A 21,005-nucleotide genomic window follows, 5' to 3' on the forward strand; every position below is an offset into this window, starting at 1 on the left:
AGCAAGTTTTTCACTTATTTTGGATTATTGTACACCCCAGTTACAGTACATGGAGGATTTCTGGACTTTATTTATTATTTAGGACATAACAGAAAGCATAACAATTTTAACTTACAGAAACAAAAGGTAAGGAAGCTCAAACAGGCTTACAACCTAGAGACATATAATATAATATATAGTACAGCAAAACAAATCTTTTTTTTTTTTAAATAAAATAAAAAATGACTTTTGGGATTCTATGCATATTTTAGGATCCACCGCTTCAAGTCCACTTGAAACTCTAATTTGATTTTTCTGATTAAAACAAAGGAAAATGGTCATCACATATTTGTAGAATATTTGTTATTTATTAAAGCAATAGTCATGCCTTTTTTTATAATATGTGGCTTTAATAGAAATATATTATTGTTGGATGCTTTCCATTTTACCTTAAAAATCAGATGCTCTACTTTTATAGAAAAATATCTTACCTGGTCTCGGAATGAGTCCCTGAAAAGGCCTAAATGTAGGGGGGAGAGAAAGGTAAAATACATAATTGATTTTTTTTTAAAAAATATGCAGCTTACCCTATATAATAACAGAATGTAATTTAAAAAACTAGATTTTGTCTGGCCATACCCAATGATCATTAAAGTTATAATAGTAGCGTAGTCAAATAGTAAAGACAATTATATATATAGATAAAGTGAATAAACCCCCAAATCATCAAAAAAAAAAAAAAAAATCAGGAGATGAACATCATATATATACCTTGTTACTGTGAATCTGATTTTATCCGCCACTGCTAATATTCTCTCCAAATTTTGTGACCCAAATGTGCAGGGCTTACGAAATGGGATTCCTGGGGGAAGACCTTCTATGATGACAGAGCCCGGATTGCTCTTTATACGCTTGTAGGGCACTTGGACTGGGTACTTGATCCCAAGTGCTTCACCTAAAATAAGTTACATATTAAATATATTATGTAAACAAAATCCCAAAACTGTATGATATGGAAAAGGGTTGAAATGTAATTAAATAAATACTCATTAGTTCAATTTAGATGCTGACATATTTATAACTAAAATTGTAATGCATTTAAATTATTAAGATACCTTGTCTGCTATGTAAGGAAATTAACATTTTTTTTCTAATTAGTTACATGCCATGCAATATAAAATAGGATTTATTACAATGATGTCTTTAATGTTACATCATTCTGTGTTTACAATCATATCTAGCAAACCTCAAGATATATTGCTTTCATTGCTAAGCTAAAGAGACGTACAGTATTACCAAAGTCAGGCCAAAGAAACTGCCACACTACCATTTCCATTAAATTAAAAAAAATGCGTGAATCTGGTCAATTACAAATAAAAAAATATATATTTTGAAACTCATACCCCTCATAACCAAAAAAAATCTTTCAGCAGCAACTAATATAAATGTGGTTTGAATTACTATGTATTTTACATAAGATTGTCAGAAAGTTGAACTAGTTTTGCAAAATAGCTGCTAAACTATACTTCTATACAATAACACTTCTTAAAATTGTAGCCAGTATTTTATCTTCGGCACATGACAGTGCCAACCGCTGCCCCCTCTGGCCTTACTATTGAGTGCTGGGATATGATGTCGTATCATAGCACTCTTTTTTTAGTCCACCATAGTGTTAATAGGCTGGTTAGGGGTATCGGCCGTAATACACCACTGAAGGCAGCTACATTTCTTCTGTTTCATCCGGCAATACAAGGAAATGCATTTGGTTTGTTTGAAATTATTCTGCAAAAAATTATGCTTTGTTTAGGTAAGAGCAACAACATATTCAGGGCAGCAGGTCCAGAGGGATAGCAGTTCCTCTGATGCAAAACTTGGGCAGATTGCCCTTTTGGGTCATCACACACTCCCTGGTTAAAAGGGAGATCTCCCAACTGGCTCATTTACACTATGGAGGAATGTGCCAATTGGGCAAAGATTCCAGAGAATGCAGCAAATGTACTGTACACCTTTAACACGTGTGCTGCTTAGCTGTGAGGATGCTGCCGCAGAGGGGTGTGTAATGTGTACATTCCTTTGTCTGATTTCGGCCTTGTAACACACTTACCATACTTTTTATTAAATAAGTCTTGCACTTGTTCTCTGAGAGTGTTAGCAATATCAATTCTCGAGAGTCTGGTATCATAATTCTCTAGAAGGCAAAAAATACAACGGGTCAAAAATATAGAGTGATGGAACTTGCTATCAGACCTGCAGATATGTGTAATCATATTTCTCATGCTATGTTCTTTTAGAAGAGTCCCTAACAAGAAATACTGATGACCTTTATAATAATAAGAACCCATTCATTTTGTTTATCTTTTGAGATCCCGAAGGGAGCAAAATATGAAAACTGCTTAGAAACATAATACATTCGAAAAGACTATGTCCATATTTGTATTTACTTAACCCTATGTTTTTTTTTCAATCTGATAATTTTGTTGCAATTAACTAATGTAGTATTGTGTGCGCCCTCACATTCTGACATTTTGTTACATCATTTTGTATCCATGTAGGCTACTGACTTTATACTGCATAGCATCATATTACATATTTTTAGTTACAGAGTGCCTGTAGATTGTGTAGTGCCATTAAAACAGGGGAGACAAAATTATTATTATATCCAAACATTAACACATGTTAAGACATACAGGTACAGAAGGACAGTGGGCCCTGCTCTTGTGAATTTACAATCTATTAGGAGTTAGGGGCTGCTTGAGCAAGGATTATCTGATTGTGACAAGGGTCATGTGGTGTGATTGATAAAAACGGCAAGATATATAATGTTTACCTTGAAAGCTGGGCCTCTTAGTGATTTCATCTAAGACAGAATCATGGCAATTTGTGTCACTAACATCTAAAAGCAAAATAGAATTGTTAATATAATAGTTAACATATTTCAACTAACCCGAAACAAATTAAAACAGAAGCAGCAGCTTATATGTTATATAACATACATTACATATATGTTATGACATATATTGCAGATTATTTTGCTAAGGTTTTTCACATACTCTATGGTTTACAGGGCCAGACCTATAGTCTATATTTTATTTGAAGATAACTTCAGATAAGGCCAGGTGAAGTATATATGAATATGTTCATAAACAAGTTGTTGCTCACGTATTAAGACACTGGGACCTCTGGTTTTCCCCAGAGGTTCCTGTCATCATGGCTGTTTGTCAGGCCCTTGGGTGGCAGGTTAGTCATGTTTGTCAGCACCCACCCTGCCACATCTGTGATGTGATAAAGCTTCTATGGAGGAGGGGAGTCTTGGATGACCCATCCTGGGAAGTTCCAAGCTAAGTATACGTTTGCATAATGGGTGATATACAATTAATATACCGTATTGGCTCGGATATAGGCCGCACCCGAATATAGGCCGCACCCTAAAAGTTAGGTGCTATTTTAAAGAAAAAATTTTTTTTAAAGAAAAAATACACGTTAGTGAAATGGTAAAACAGTATTTTATTTAATGAATGGTATTTGAACATTTTTTATATTTATTATGCAGTTAGCCCTTCTTTTGACAGTATATAATATATGTTATATGAATAAAAGAATGGACAGGTAGAAAGTAGAGATGGGGAGAAGACTAAGAAAAGGGAAAAAATATCAGAACCATATTTTACATTTTTCTCATCTAGGTCATATTTTCTGGCAGCTTCCCTGTTGCTCGTTTTTTCAGCATATTTTAGGACGTTTATCTTAAAAGTTGAATCATAACTTCGCCTTTTCTCTTTGCTGGTCGAAGGTTTAATCTCCACATGATCAGCCATTTTGGTATTTTATTAGTTCCTGTAGAAAAATTAATTCATTGGTCTTAGGAGACTACAATAATGTTAAGGTTCCCCCTTAATTGATAATGCACCTTACTTACAGAGTGCATCATTAATTAAGGGGTGCCTAAAAAGGCTATAAAGTGTGGGGCTACAATTCAATACTTTATCACCATTTTAAGGTTCCCGCCTTAATTCATAATGCACCTTACTTACAGAGTGCATCATTAATTAAGGGGTACCTAAAAAGGCTATAAAGTGTGGGGCTACAATTCAATACTTTATCACCATTTTAAGGTTCCCGCCTTAATTCATAATGCACCTTACTTACAGAGTGCATCATTAATTAAGGGGTGCCTAAAAAAGGCTATAAAGTGTGGGGCTACAATTCAATACTTTGCCATTTTAAGGTTCCCCCCCTTAATTCTTAATGCACCTTACTTACAGAGTGCATCATTAATTAAGGGGTGCCTAAAAAAGGCTATACAGTGTGGGGCTACAATAAAATAGCTTTTTAAGGTCCCATTTTAATTTATGATAATTTATAATGGAGCCTTAGAGTTTAAGGTAGGGACCTTTAAAAGGGATTCAAGGTTGGGGACTACTTGGCAAGTTCTTTATGCTTAGTGTGTGTGGGTTTTTTTTTTTACATTGAATGTATGGTAGGAGGCTACCACCCTCCTTACCTAAACTTTAGATCTGCAACCTTGATGTAGATGCAGCATACGTGAACTCCACTTGCTGCACCAGTCTGCCTCATCTACATCAATGTTGGGAATAAAAAATCAGGGAGGAACTAAAGTTTCTGCTCGTGTTGCCGGGGGACCGCATTTTTGCCGGACCGCACTGAAGAAAGTTTGCTGATACGGTCTTCCAGACACCCTGGAGAAGGTAAGAAATGCTAAACCCCGATTATAGGCCGCACCCCCACTTTAAAGATTTAAATTGTGGGAAAAAAGTGCGGCCTATACTCGAGCCAATACGGTATATAGAATCATACCTGGAAGTCCAGAATTGTCTTTCAGAACTTCAGATATCAGTTCAGGTCTTAAAAAAGAAACAAAACAAAAAAACTAAATACATAACCAATGAACTGAACTGGTTTGTTAAAATCAACGTGAACAGTTAGTCGTACAATGGACTAGGGTGGTTACAGAAAATAGAAAGAACAGCACAGTATAGCTATATAGAGTATAGCTTTTAAAAATAACAATTACCCTAAAATCTGCAGTACGAAACAGGATAGGATTTAAAGTTAATGTTTTTTAATATGGCGAATAACATAAGTAAACACTGGGGCACAATGTCATATGGAAAATCGTACCAAACTAATTCCATGATTAATAAGCCAGCATCACTCCCACATAGGAGCGCTTTCTAAATGTATCTTCGGACTGCATACCAAAGTGAAGTTAAGTTGTAAGTAATATGTAAAGTGCTCTAGCATTTACCAAAACAGAATCAGTTAAAAGGCCTATAAATGTACACATGGGTAATAGCAAGGAATTGAAGCGCTCCTTAAGCCAAGAAGGTATAGAAGGCTCCTTATTTAAGTTAGAAGGTGCACTTACTAAAATAAATATTTTTATATTTTCAATATTGTGACCAGTGTCACTATTTTTTGAAGCTATAAATAATTACTGACAAGTGGACAGGGAATAACACTGACATTTAGTACATCACACCTTTTAATAACAAATTGGATATCATTAATGTGTTCCAATATCCTTCTGAGTTTTGAAATTCCAAAACAATTTGGCCGTCGGAAAGAGATCCCCTCAGGTAACCCCACGACAAACAGATCATCTGGGTACATCAAGAACTTAGAGTATGGCACTTTGACAGGTTCTGGAGCTCCGATTGCTTTTGCTGTTTCAGAAAACAAAACAAACAAAAAAAACACAACATAATGAGAAGATTAATAATGTTGATGGAAAAAGTGTAAAATAAATTAAAATAACCATATAACTGATTATACACGACTACAACATAAAACTTTTATTAAAATTGGCATATGCTACAACAAAACAGATTGTGAACTGAAATTAAATAACCAAGCCACTTACCATAGTTTGAATTAAATGCATTTTCTACTTGTTTTCTCAGTTGTCTTATCATGTCTCCAATCCCTTTGTGCACCAGCATAGTCAAAAATAAAGATAACAATGAAGAAGCAATTGATTAAAGTCACCTCATCCAATTAGGGATCTCATTACCAAAATATTCTGATGAGACTCGTCTTTCACAGGTTTGTACAATTCATAAGTCATTTCAAAATACCAATGCCAACCAGAGCCATAAATAATTATAATGATATTTTTGTGCTATATTCGGGTGCAGTGCACATGATAATTCTCTGCGCGGTTACATTTTTATCTTTCAAAGTATGGCAAAAAAAGAACATTATTTTATTTTGAACCAAAACCTAAATTAAACTCATAAAATAACAAATCTCACAACTGACACTGAGGCCACTTCTTTAGCCAACCCTTATGTCACTGAGTAAGTCTGGTCGCCCAATTTCTATGTTGTAAACATAGAAACACAGATTTCGAAAGCAAATATGAAACAGTCGCCCCTTTTGGTCTGCCAGTTTGTCCTGATGTACGTTATCTCATGATGGGGATAGTTTTCTCTAATTACTCTCATCTTGTGGTATTCACTAATGCATATAAAGGTCCAGGCCCATCCCATAGATTGTTAGTTTAGGCCTTTCAAAATATATTCAACTGTTGGGAAAATGTATTTACCTCATATAATATCTTCTCTCTCTCTCTCTCTCTCTAATATATATATATATATATATATATATATATATATATATATATATATATATATATATATATATATATATATATTTTCCAATTATTAGCCCTTGTTTTATAGTATGTACTTGTGCCCAACAAAGTAACAAGAGCATCATACTTACCATCTACATGTTTTTCTTCATTTCTAGATTCATCACTGAGTCCCTTTTCAGAAACTAAAAAAAAAAACACAAAACATGGAAAATGTGTATACATAGAGGTACATACAAGAGCGGGCTTTAGTTAATTCATTTTAAATTACCAATTATGTTTTGGTTTCTAATAATTTTATACACATTTTGAGGTTTACATTTGGGTAAAACTGTGGAATAGCTTCACATTCTGTCCAGCTGCCTTAGCGCAAGTGTATGAATGCCTATGAGTAAGAGCTTTAAGGCCAAAACACAATTTTACTTTACTCAGAGGGTGATGGATAACAGCCTCTCAGTAGAAGTGCTAGTGATTTATACATTGAAGGAACAACCATTCATGGAATAGGCATAAGGCTATCGTGAAAAAGGAAGCAAAACCAAGAACTGAATAAGATTTAGTGTACCTACAGAAGAAAAATCTGCTTAATTATACTTATTCAGCATCAAATGTTGTTACATGCCTCCCTAACCATCTCCTTAACCTCAAGATTATTTTTATTAAAGCTTTCCGGCTGGTCGCTTTGTGACTTTCTCCCTGTGCTTTTTCTGTACTCATTCCTTGACATACTTAACTGCCCTCCCAAGAGTAATCCTGAGGTACTTGACAGTACGGAGTACTTTCTAAAATCATGAGAGCAAGAACAGCAGAATACTGAAACATTTGTTTTGCTATTTATTGGAAAGACCAAGACCAGTGTTTCCCCCACGGAAGTTCTACATGCACCAAAAAGTTAATGAGCTGGTTCTGCGAAGCAAATCAATCAGAAACCCTTTAAACCACAACTGTATTAAATGTAAGAAGCTACAGTGTAGCCAGAAAACACATGGGGAACACCAAGTGTCTCACTTTTATTTTAACGTTCATGCTCTTTCAAGAGTTACAAGTCGCTTAATTAGATTTCTTGCATTGCTGCTTGCAATTAATTAAATTGGGAGGGGGGAGCGGGGGGTTAGAGGTGACAATAGGAAAATTGAACAGTATTTTCAATGACCCAAATTAAATAAATAATTCACAATAATATATTTGAAAGTACATCATTAGTTTTTTGACAGCTAGTCATAAACACAGTGAGAAGGGTGAGATATTACCTGAACCCGAGTCCAGCACATAGCCAGCGTCCTCAGCCGCCATATGACTCGTCACACAGTCACTCGTCTCATCTGAATGAAATGTGTGATCTATAAAGAGAATGTCTGAGGATTTTAATATACACATATGATTAAAAAAAAAACTAATATTTGAGTAAGACAACCCTATCACCATCTGCAAAATGGCTATATAAAGATTGTAGGAGATAGTTCACAGAATATAATAAATCAAAGCTTCATGAAAAATGTTCATTTTTTTTTGGTACCTGGAACAGTGATTTGTATGATCTCATTTTCTTCTGGTTCTGTCTTTATACGTTTCATTCCGCTCTGCTCACCTGAAGTGCCTGTTATACAACAATGAAAGTAACTTTATTAAATGAGGAGAATATGATTGATCTGAAAAATTATTTATAAAACACTGGCAAGTTGTGTAGCCCCGTTACAATGAGGATGAGATAAACAAACATGAGACATACTGGTACTGAAGATGAGTCTACATTCATTAGGAGGTTAAGAGTGGTGTGGACAGGAGATACGTGGACTCCTTAATCAAGGACTTTGATTTCGGTATAAAACTAAATTATAGCAGTCTTGGAAATGGAAAAATCTCCTTTGAAGATGGAAGAATCAGATATTAAAGGTATGTTAAAGTGCCTTTAATAATTAATATTACACATCTATAAAGTGAACATCTATATATTATTTGATGCTTTATCTCGTATGGTTTTAGTTTTACCTGGTTCACATTCATCTGATGTGCTGCTGTTTGCAGACCTGGGTAAACAAAAGCCCAATATTAGAAATGATATCAAATGTATGTCATATAAATATAAGCCCAAACAAATAATAGAAGAAATTTGTTAAATGTATACATTATTTAGAGACTAGGGGCTATTTCACATGCTAGGAGATATATTCAGCTGAGTCCATCTCCAGCACTGAAAATAGGAAGGGGATGGGAAAATAGGCAAATGCATTTTAGGGGAATTCTGTGCAACACTAGAACAGTACAAAAAATTACAGAATTTGCATGTAAGAGACACATGTACCAACTGGCTAAACCTGTCATGCATTTACATTTCTTAGTTATTTAAAAATGTTGTAAAACTTTTTGTTAATGTAAAAACAAAGTGGGAGGCAGGATTGCAGGGACTGTCCTTGTTTTATGCCCCCTCCCCAATGTACTCCAGACGGCCTTTACAATATACAATCTATACTACAATTATTATCATTATTATTATCTGTTATTTATATAGCGCCTACAGTTTACGCAGCGCTTCATACAATACATATATTCAAGGGGTATGACAAGACGAGAATTGACAGACTAAGACAAACCGATACATTAGGTGGAGAGAGCCCTGCTCACAAGCTTACAATCTTGAGCGAAACAATGGTTAAGTTAAAAGACCAAATGTTTAATTTTTAATACTAACATTTTGTCAAGACTGACCTGTAAGTAAGTCATAAAATTACTAACCTGTGTCCATTTGATTGCCCACTGATGTCCAGCAGTGGTATGTTTTGGGCTTCATTCAGGGTCTCCTCTCCCAAGGTCGAGGAATCGGTTATTGTGGTTTCTTTAGAAAATTTAGTACCTGATTAGGCAGTACATTTTTTATTTTAGATCGCAAACAGTAACATCTGAAAGCATTTCAACCAAACATAAATAAGTATTGAACTGAAACCTGGGCTCTGTTTGAGTTCCAATATAAAGAGAGTCCAGTCTCAAAAAAGGGAAGTTATTAAATGTATTCTACATCCTGGACAACAATGGTGTCTCATGAACGTAACTACATGTAATAAAAATACGTTAAATCTATTTTGCTTTAAAATACATTTCTTACAGGGTTTTGTGTAATTTATACAGTTCTATTTATACTCATTTACTTAAAGAGGAACTCCCATAAAAAGAACAAATATTTTTCGCCAGGCAGTAATGCAGTTTACCAGCGAAAATATGGGATTGTACAAATAAACTTCCTTTTTCTGCAGACCTGGGGGTGCCTTTGCTGTCAGTCATGTGATATCTTGAGTGAGGTGACCCTTAATTGTAATGCTAGTGAAGTCCTGCCCAAACAATGAAATATTTCCCTGCCATAAGCTTTCATTAGTCAGAGTGTCAGACAGGGGCATTAAGACCGAGTCATTCTATTGTTTACTACAGCCTAAGGAGTCAGGGTGTTTGTCTAGTAAATTGGACAATGATTGCAGCTAGAACACATTCAAATTAGTAATAGTTAGCGGTCTGAAAAAACTAGAACCTTTTTTAAAGAAAACAGCACAGCATTTTTTAAAAAGTCTTCTTTAACGTGATAAATGGTTGGTGTTCCCCTTCTGCATAACATTACGTAAATAGTCAGGAAATACATACCTTCAAAGATTCTCTGATCGAACATGCTGCAAAAGAGGAAACATTGCTTTAAGCATACATGTAGGACATGGCACCCCATTGCACAGTAGGATATACATGTTAATGTTACCTTTTGATAATAAAATGGATGTTGTGCCTTTCCTCTAGAATTCTCTTAAGTTTGGGTACTCCATAAGTACACGGCCTTTTGAAAGGGATTTTATCGGGTATTCCTCTAATCTCCACTGCTTCTGGATGACAGGCAATCTTACGATATGGCACAGGTACCATGTGATCGAGACCTAAAGCTTCAGCTGGGGTTAAAAAAGCACAATGATATCACAGCAGCATGTCTGCAAGGTAAAACAGTATCCCAAACTTGGAGCGCTCTTCCTAGGTATTATGCATACCAAAGTCATAGATAGATAAAGAAACATTACTCCAATATGTACTACTATGCACTATAATGGAACTGCTTATAATAAAGAATTTAGATTGTATAATAGTGTGTGTGTGTGTGTGTGTATGTGTGTATATATATATATATATATATATATATACACATATATATATACATATACATACACACACACACAGTATATATAATACCTACTCACCATATCTGCTATTAAACAGGATCTGCACACACTCCCTTAGGGTATTGATGTCTTCTGTCTCCTTAATGAAACTGTCCCATTTCTCTATTAACAAAGAAGCCAAGAATGAGAAGCAATAGCGATGAGTGATCACAAGCCCCAAGAACAGTATGATAACGTACCTGTTTTATCGTGAACTATTGAAAAGAGGACACGTTTTGAAGCGTGGACATTTTGTCTAAGGCTGCTTCCTGTCGGCGAGACTTGCTGTCCTGAGCAGAGACAACAAAATATGGGGGAAAAAAATCACTTACAGGTATGGGTATTAATAATAAATGTGTTTTTCTCATGGCGATCATATTGGGAATATTGAACAATCATTTAAATAGTAGACTTTAGAATGAATTACATATTACAGTTTTTTTTGTATTACGTGGTTAGCACATTTGAATTAGTGCTAGTCAGGTTCTCCAAAGGTCTTGTCTGCAACAGGTTAAAAAGACAATTTGAGGATAACCCAAAATTTCTAGGTCTTTGATTATGGGACACGTAATACAACGACCAAATATATGGCACTAAGTATTTAAACCGACCAGACCTAAAACATAATACAAAAAAGAACTACTAAATGAGAATACTACGCTCTATATGTTGTCATAAGTTTTAATTTGGTTATTATAGGTGCTGATGATAAGAAACCATTTCAATTTTTATTTAGCTTATTTTCTTGTAATCTTATCAATCAATTAATAGTTATTAATTCAGCAAGCCCATAGCTTAGGAGCTTGTGACACTATTCACACAAAACCCAACTGCTGCTAGGAAAAAGGTGGATGGTCATTACCACAACCGTCGGGGAAGTCCTGTGTCTGGCCTCCCGATGGCCTTTGGATCAGTCCTTCACTGGCTGTGTTGGTTTCAAGCACATTAGTGTGATCCTCTTGCTTTACATCCATAGAAATGTGGCCTGGCAGTGATGCATTGTATATGAAGTTTGGTACAGCAGAATGACTGTCATGATTTGATTGTTTTGCTACTTTAGTACTTGGGCCAGTGTCTGGAATGACGTTCGTTGTCGAGACTGTGGAGCTATTCAGATCTAAAGGAGAGTTCATCTCTCTGCTAGGTTCTTCAGTAGGTCTAAATATAGGGAAATCGCATTAATTAATACAAGTAAATAAAAAATTGTTAAAGCAACATAGACATTGAGCTACAAATAAAACATTTGTACATTTTATGGCGAATGCATACTTATTTCAGCACCATGTAATCAGCAACTAGTCTTCCACCATCAAATAGGACTACATCTTCCATGATGACTGCTTGGCATAAGCCGGCCAAGAATCATATACCACTGCTACAGATGTTAAGTAAAATCCACTGTTTTTCATACACAAGAGACCTTTCAATTAAAAATGTAACTATGGATTCATTTTGTTGACACTATTAGTTCCAAACCTTTTCTATTCAAACCTTTCCTCTGATAAATATTTATGTTAGTATTTGAGTGACTTGCTTCATTTTCTGTTGAATTTTTAGTAGTTTCAAATAAACGTCAGCAACAAACTATGTATTAAGCAGAGTCAACATACAGTTGGCGTTATTAAATGTTCTAAATCAATTGACAGCTGTTTAAACATTTATTGAAGTTCCCAACAGGGTCAATGTGCCTCTCAAACAGCTACATGCAGACAGGGGTCTCAGAGTTTGGCAATAAACCCAGAAGCCATTTGGGAATTCGCGGAAAACATATCAGTGTTCACTAAAAACCCACGATATCAAGTAAATTGGACAAAGATGTTGGGAGGTAAATAACTAAGCACCGTTTTCTTACCCAGGGACAGCTTACTTAAGCAATTTGTAAAACAGCATGACAGCCCATTCAATATACAGTGTCAAGAAAAAAGTAAGTGAACCCTTTGGAATTACCTGTTTGTCTGCATTAATTGTTCATAAAATGTCACAAGTATAGACACTGACACACATTGTGCTCAAGGTAATAACAAACAATGATAAACTTTCATGTATTTTTATCAAACACACCCAATAAACATTCACAGTGCTGGTGGAAAAAGTAAGTGAACCCTTGGATTAAATAACTGGTCGAACCCCTTTGGCAGCAATAACCTCAAGTCATTCTTCACCATTCGGATCATGTTTTCATGAGGGTATACAGTACCATTTTTGGGCTGCTTGTTTCACCAGTCCACAAAACGTTTTCCCAATAGTGTTGCGGTGTGTCAAGCTGCTCTTTAGGTGAAAAGAGATGTTACATTGAAGAGCAGTGGCTTTCTCCATGGTGTCCTGCCATGGACTTCATGCCTGTTCAATGTTTTGCATATGGTAGACTCATGAATAAAGATGTTCACTAGTTTCAACGAGTCCTTATAGCCTTTAGCTGTTACTCCAGTGTTCTTGTTTACCTCATTTAGTATTCTATGTTATGCTCTTGGCTGGGGACCCACCTCTATGGAATGTAGTCACAGTAGTGTATCCTTTCCATTTATAAACATTTTGTCTGAATGTGGACGGATGAATATGTAAACTCTTTGAGATTACTCTGAAACCCTTCCCAGCTTTATGTAAATCAGCAATTCTTGATTGTAGGTCTTTTGAGATTTCTCTTTTTGTGAGGCACGGTTCACATCAGTAGATGCTTCATGGGAATAGTTTTTTTTTTATTCCAAAGTAGATCTAAAACACACCTCCAATCCTGTTTAATTGATTGGACTCCAGGTTTGCTAACTCCTGACTCCAATTAGCTTTTGTTGGAGTAATTAGTCCAGGGAATCACTTACTTTTTCCAACCCACGATACTATAATTTGTGTGTTATTAGTTAAACAGATTGTGTTTGTTCATTATTGTAAATTAGATGAAGATCATATCATATTTAAGGAGAGATTTATGAAAAATGCTAGTAACTCCAAATGGTTCATTTATTTTTCTTGCCACTATATGTACTTTTGTCTTTCAAACCTGCCTAAAAAAAATTCTAAATGCAGATCATCCTACATTTTAATTTGTAACACCTCAAATCTTACCTTTTCACTTTGAATCGGATTTGATGACTATGGCCTAAAATTAGCATCAAGCTTTTTAGGTCATATTCAGCAGGTTTCCGGAAACGCACTCCATCTGGGAAACCGATTACCATCAGCGATCCAGGATCCTTCAAAACGTTGTCATATGGCACAGGAACAACACTAGATGTACCAAGAGCATCACCTAAGAGAGTGCGACACATTTTTTTCAATCAAGGTGGAGACTGGGAGTTTTTAAGCCTACTATTATGTAATAAATCAAGAATTAGTACCTTAAATGGAAACTTGGAAGCTAAGTGCAATATGTACTAAAATCTCAGCAAGTTAATTTGCATTAAAGTCATTAACGAACATGTACACATATCTAATGATATTATTTACACTAAGATAAAGCTACTTGGCTGGCCCAAAACATCTTTTGTAACATACCCCCGCCCCTTCTGGATTGTAAGCTTGTTTAAGCAGTACATTTTGTTTCTGTAAGTCTGAATTGATATAAATCAATGATAATATTTCCTTTAGTGTATACACACTTCATTGAAATTGTTATCGATGTGGAACACACATCAAAAAATAGTAACTTCAAGAAAAAGGGGACACGTGGGGGATTTGGGACTTGATGGAGGACTGCATCTTAAAAAGAGACATTTGATGTACAACTTCACTATACAACAACTTTACTACATGTTCTTTTTAGCTTTCTTTTGTAATTTTAATATACTCTAAATGCTGTATTTATTTTTTTTCTATTATATATAAAAAGCTACTTGTCTGGAAAAATAAGCAACGTGTGAAACGTATCTTGCATGAACTGTCAAAGAGGCTTCTTACTATAAAGCATGTCGAAGATCTCTTCAACCATCTTCCGGAGAAGAAAAACATCGGATCTTGGTCCAGAAGATATTTGTGGCACATTTCGAATGCAGTCCCTGCTTCTCCTTTTCAGTTCAGATTCTTGCTCTTTTCTGTGGGGACCCCCTACATAAAGAGAAAACCAGAATGTTAAGCCTTCTAAGAGCCACTGCTAAAATGTACCTTTTCTTTTCAAAAATAGGAAAAAGGCATCTTTTTCTTTCTTTTTGAAAATACAGAAACATAGCTCTTAACCAGTTATTATTATAACACACGTAACCATGAGCTATATGGAAAATATATTTCTCCTCCAGTAGTCCATTTCCCATTTGATGTTAAGAAGAAGTTATGGAAAAAAGGGCATCAATATCCCAAAGTACCACATAAATAAAACCAAATTGCTGGGTTTTCCACAATTTGTCATCACCTATATTCCTAATAAGGGGCAGTTCAGTCACAATTGTGTTTTTAATAAACTATATTTACTTTATATAGCAAAAGATGGCATATCATTTAACTTCTGTCTTGAAGCCCTCTCCCCTATCATTACAAAAACCAAAGACGCCATCTAGCTTATATATATATATATATATATATATATATATATATATATATATATATATATATATATACACACACACACACACACACACACACACACACACAAATATACACACACACATATATATATATATATATATATATATATACACACATACAAATATATATATTCGGCTTTAAGCATCTTACATTTGTATTATCAACATACTATTACTATTATTTATATTATTATTAACTGATCAGGGGAAAAATGTTCTAAAGAACTGTTGGCACTCTGTATACGATATTAATATATATTCATATATTCATAAACATGTGTAACTTCCTTGAATGCAATTTGATGATTTTATGATGTTAGGAATGATATAACTATTCCTTTAAAGATACAGCTTTCCTAAAATATAAAAAGCTTGCATTATATATATATAATTCATGTACATTTATCCTGCTTTACATGTTTCCAATTATTTTGCAATTATTACACTCTGGCAACGGCCATATTTAAAATATGGAAAATCACTATGATTTCTGATTAATCACCTCTTCAATTGACGGAATGGTACTCTAAATATCTAATAGGCTAGTGTTTTAGTTGCTGAAGCTGACACGAGGAGGTAATTGCACTCATTTTGCCTGTGCACACCGAGGCTCAGATCCTCAGCATTGCTGTCTAATGTACTCCAGGAGTCAGTCTGGAGGTTAAGTCACAGCAGCATCTCTTAGGTTTCCCTGAAACAGATTATTGAATGCATTTTGCTTCATGATCCCTGAAATTTTTTGGTATTGACGATGTAAATCTCGTAGGCTAATGGAAAAAAAGTTCTGAATAGGTGTCCAGCAAAAACAACTACTTACCACAAAATCTCTGAAAATCAGTCTGAAGCTCTTTTCTAGAGTTTAAAAATAATCTCCCCTTCTCTGTTCCAACAACAAATGCACTTTCTTCGTGTACTGCTATACAGGCCACTTCAGCGTTAAGTTTGGAGAGCGCAGAACACTGAAGAATGAGTAAAAGAGGGAAAATTACAAGATATGATAAAGCAAATGATCACCGGTGACTCAACAACTCAGTAAGGAGTCTTTGTGAATAGATGTTATACCATTATTCCCCTGTAGGTGGAAACAATAAAACACATACACAACCCTGATGTTTCCACCTGCAGCTGTTCTGTATCTAAGGACTGGCTGAATTACCGTATATTACTAATTATACTTTTCTTAGGCTAGCCTATGCATTGTGATATAAAATATACTAATGGAAGAGATTTTGATTAGCGAGGCATAGCAATGCAAAACAATAAGGGTCCAACGGTGGGGTAAGGACATGGCCAACTTCTGTACTGCCTAGTGGCACTATCAATGAGCAATGTCTTAATTGGAATTCACTCTAACAATGAAAAAGAACTGAATAACTGGCTCTATTGTCTATAAGCTACAGTTATGATATGCAAGAGATAAAGTAACTAATGGAAATAAAACAATAATTTTATCAGTTGTACAAATATCTATAGGTTTTTTTTTTATTATTATTATTTTTTGGTGATTTGAACATCTTTAATAAATGATTGTAATTTTGGTTGGATCCAGAACCATACAGCTTACAATCATCAGGGATCGGATTACTGTAATAAGAATGAACTAATTTGTTTTTTTTTTTAATTTTATCTAATATCTAATTTATTTTACTGCAAATTCACATAAGATTATTTAGACAAATTATAGTATAACACTTCAGGGACAACTTATTGGAAGCAATACTGGTGCAAAGTGGTAAAAATGCAAGATCATTTCATGGATTGCTATGTCCCGCTCCTATCGACTTTATAAAAAATCCAAAGGGTTTTCCATATTTCCCTCAACCACCACTTAAGAGGTCATATTATAAAAACTGTTTAACTGCAGGTATATTATTCTTATTCATCCAGTGAATATGCCATTTGGATTCAGATGTAGTGCTAGATAACGCAGTAAGCCAACAAAAATATCAATTTTGTTAACTCTTTTTTTATATTTGAAAAAAAAGCACAAAGAGTTAACGTGAACACGTCAACATAAGTGAGCTAATTAGAAATACTTTCAGCTTCTAACTCTGCTTCATATAATTAATTGGCTAATAGACTATCTTCTGAGCATATTAACTTGCCAATGGAAAGCAATAAATACATGCCTGGGATTCAATTTTGAAAAAGTTCCTTCCTAAAGGGGGTCCAGATTGTAAGTTTGTTTAAATAGAACCCTCCTTACATTTCTTTTCTGTAAATTAGAATTGTTATTTGATACAGGACTTTTAAGATCCTGTTTAGTGATTGCGCAGTGCTGTGGAATATTATAGTGTCATATACATGAATACAAAATAACCAAAATGTTCACATTTGAAATCAGTTTTTTTTTTTATTACATTGTTTTCAGTTTTTACTTTATGTAATGTTTTCAGGCAGCTTCATTTAATTCATGCGCATGTGTTCCAGCTCCATTCTCTACAAGAACAAATAACCCAAACATCATACTACCTTGTGTTGGAATAGCTCAGTCACAATCACCCAGACCCTCACGCTGACTAATAATAGTCTACGGATAAAAGAATTTCATTGCATATACAGGACTTCACTAGAATGACCATAAAGAATCGGCTCAGTATGGTATCTGAGTAGGGAATTACAAAATATTACATATTCCAGGCCTACAGATAAAAATAAGTTTAGTTTATAAACGAAATTAAATAAAACCAATTTTTCTAAAGTACTAAACTGCTTTACTTGCGTACAGCACTGTCTCTAATTCACAAAGAAAATATTTTTCCCCTTTAATAACGTCTAAACTATTAATCTCGTCACTTGCCTATTTGTTCTTCAAACGGAAACTTGCTATTTTCCTTCTTAAGACACATAAACACTGGGTTGCTCGACTCCTTACAGTGTCAACTGTTCAATTTACCTTTACCTTCCCTTGTCTTTTGGAAGTCTAATTTTTGAAAAGGTACATTCTGTTGAGATTATAAACACAAATGGTACAGTTCCATGGGGTTGCTGAAGCAAGGGAGGTTTCAACAGGCCACAGACAGTAACAAGCCCTAACTTTAACTTACCATTGAATCTAAGGCAGATACAAGGCTTGTGACAATTTCCTCCTTCACTCCAGAAATAGTTGAAATCCATAGATCTGGTCTATGGCTGTTCAAGGCTTCTTCATATTGATTTCCAGCCAGTGCCATTTTGGTCTGCCAAGAAAACACATCAAGTTAATGACAGTCTCTTCTTGTGTGGTGATGTAATTCTATTCCTCTGTTCTATTCAATTACAGTTGAACTGTAATCTCCAAAAAAAACCCAAAAAACTATGTATTAGGTTTTATAGGTGATATTTACTTTTACCCAATTGCTAGGTCCCTGTATCTACATACAAATATACATTATATCGACGGAAGCATTGGGACACCTGACTATTACGCCAACAGGCACTTTGATTACATCACATTCTAAATACATAGACATTGATATGTAGTTGGTCACCTTTTTACAGCTTCCACTCTCCTGGGAAGGATTTCCGTAAGATTTTGGAGTGTTGCTGTGAGCATTTTTACACATTTATCCAGTAGAACATTTGTGAGGTCAGGCATTGATGTTCATCCCAAAGGTGTTTGATGGGGTTGAGGTCAGGGCTCTGTGCAAGCCAGTCAAGTTCTTCCACACCAAACTCATCCGATCATGTCTTTATGGACCTTGCTTTGTGCACTGGGGCACAGTCATGCTAGAATAGAAAACAGCCTTCCCCAAACTGTTCCCGCAAAGTTGCAAGCATAGAATTGTCTCAAAATGTCTTGGTATGTTGAAGCATTAAGGTTTTTCTTCACTGGGCCTAGTCCAAACCCCTGATTTCAATAACTAAGAGGTGTGTCCCAATACTTTTGTCCTTATAGTGGTTCACAAAGCAAGGTCCATAAAGACATGGATGGATGAGTTTACTGAGGAAAAACTTGAATGGCCGGCACACAGACTTGACCTCAACCCATCAAACACCTTTGGGATGGATTGGAACAGAGATTGTGAGGCAGGCCTTCACATCTAACATCAGTGACTGACCTCACAAAATGCTCTACTGGATGAAAAATTCCCACAGAAACACTCCAAAATCTTGTGGATACTACCTCTCTGGAAGATCGGATCTTTGAGTGCTTGGCCGACCGCTGAGGGTGCCTCACGCTGCAAGTGTATGAGAACGTAATCTCTGGCCATGTGTATCAAGTTGGTGGCCACATGTACATAATTTGGTGGTTGCTGGAAGTGACGTATCCTGGCCTAGGCTGACTAGGCCTAGGGCGGCAGGTCCTTGGAGGGGCAGTAGTTCCCCTGCTGCAAAGCTGGGTGATCAGGCCCACGGTGTCCTGCTGCTCAATGGGCTGGTAGTCTTAAAGCCACAGCAAGCCTTTTAATGCAGGGAAGACAACGACTGCTGTAGGGCCACTACACTTAGATGGGCCTAGGGCAACTGGAAGGTATATACATCTCTGGCTGCTGCCCTTAAAGTACCAGGGCTGCATTAATAGTTTCATGGTATGATTATGGGTCTATAAAAAACATTTATACTTTAAGATTTAAGACAAAAAAACAAAAAAACAACACAAAGACTTCTGTGAAGTTGGCGTATATTAATTGCATTATTAATGAATAAATATTAAAATTAAATATAACCAGGGATGATATACTCCAATGTAGTTTTATTACTGATGCCATTTCATATCATTTGTAATCTGATATGGTAGAATAATAACATATTAATGTTAAACTGCATTAATATTTAATATTAATAAAATTTTCTATGCTGCATAATTCAAATGGATAGATATATATTGAGAATACTTTGAATATCAGACGGGTTTAAACTACGGTATAAGTAATATAGAGCCTGCCAGGCTATTCTGCTCCCTCTGGCTTCACGTCTCACGAGTAACTCTGCATTTTATATGCAAATTAGTAATTTAATGCGGCTTTGCTGTGAACACATAATTCTTAATTCACACACTATGGCAAAATGTAACGTGACATGGAATTAATAGAACAACACTGGATAGAGGAGCCTTACACCCATGGGATTTTATGGGGGTCTCACTCAAGAGTCACCACCTTGATGGTTCAGTTTAAAGGTTCCTTTCTGGTTAAGTGAAGATACAAAGCAGCGCATCCAACCGTAAAAGAACGTTTTGTGGTTTCTCTCACTGGTAATGTGTGCATTGCTTTGGTTTACCCCACTGTCTGGCAATATCAACCGGGTGTGAAACACAAGTTCAACTGTAGAAATCTTTTCACATAATGTAGGAAAAGGAGGGTAGAATTCTTGGACTCCTAAACCATGATTTAGGGCCAGAGTAGCCATCCGGAGCACTGGATAAGTGCTAGTGGGCCCATAGCAGCTGCCCCTTGAACCCTCAACAACCAACAACCGCACGGGCCTGCAGGTTACCTATATATTGCTCGTACACTTTTACCGTACAGGGGACGCAACAGGGTCACCAAAATGTAGACCGTTATTGCCACAAAATGCGGCAATATTCAGCTTTTTAATTCTTCAAATATTTGACTTTTGTTTTTTATATTTTACTCTAATTTGGCTTAACCTGTAGCGAAATTCTTGAATCTTGCTTTATTATTTAATGTACTAAACATATTTTTTTTAAAATGGTTGTCGAGCTAGCTAATGGCACAACATCAGCTTGACTGTCCGGCTCGCACTCTTCCACTTGAGGTTCAAGCTAAACCATAA

General features: G+C 35.5%; 1 protein-coding gene across 2 annotated transcripts in view; it reads right to left on the minus strand.

Annotated features, from left to right (window-relative positions):
• GTF2IRD1 (GTF2I repeat domain containing 1) overlaps positions 1–21,005 on the minus strand; it is a 48,536-nt gene that overhangs the window by 3,194 nt on the left and 24,337 nt on the right. Inside the window, exons 3-23 of one of the 2 annotated variants that reach the window (XM_053454917.1) lie at positions 18,335–18,466; positions 16,105–16,246; positions 14,668–14,814; positions 13,837–14,020; positions 11,639–11,934; positions 10,977–11,066; positions 10,816–10,899; positions 10,329–10,512; positions 10,220–10,245; positions 9,326–9,425; positions 8,582–8,619; positions 8,109–8,189; positions 7,843–7,932; positions 6,724–6,777; positions 5,861–5,923; positions 5,480–5,663; positions 4,795–4,841; positions 2,807–2,872; positions 2,084–2,167; positions 751–934; positions 471–499 (exon numbers count right to left, since the gene is read on the minus strand). In XM_053454917.1, the coding sequence (XP_053310892.1) occupies positions 471–499; positions 751–934; positions 2,084–2,167; positions 2,807–2,872; positions 4,795–4,841; positions 5,480–5,663; positions 5,861–5,923; positions 6,724–6,777; positions 7,843–7,932; positions 8,109–8,189; positions 8,582–8,619; positions 9,326–9,425; positions 10,220–10,245; positions 10,329–10,512; positions 10,816–10,899; positions 10,977–11,066; positions 11,639–11,934; positions 13,837–14,020; positions 14,668–14,814; positions 16,105–16,246; positions 18,335–18,460 (2,299 nt within the window). In that variant the 5' untranslated portion in view covers positions 18,461–18,466. Of the gene's footprint in view, positions 1–470; positions 500–750; positions 935–2,083; positions 2,168–2,806; positions 2,873–4,794; positions 4,842–5,479; positions 5,664–5,860; positions 5,924–6,723; positions 6,778–7,842; positions 7,933–8,108; positions 8,190–8,581; positions 8,620–9,325; positions 9,444–10,219; positions 10,246–10,328; positions 10,513–10,815; positions 10,900–10,976; positions 11,067–11,638; positions 11,935–13,836; positions 14,021–14,667; positions 14,815–16,104; positions 16,247–18,334; positions 18,467–21,005 lie in introns of both variants that reach the window. The other variant, XM_053454916.1, reaches the window with a different exon arrangement.

The sequence above is a fragment of the Spea bombifrons genome, chromosome 2, assembly GCF_027358695.1.
Source record: "Spea bombifrons isolate aSpeBom1 chromosome 2, aSpeBom1.2.pri, whole genome shotgun sequence".
NCBI lineage: Eukaryota > Metazoa > Chordata > Amphibia > Anura > Pelobatidae > Spea > Spea bombifrons.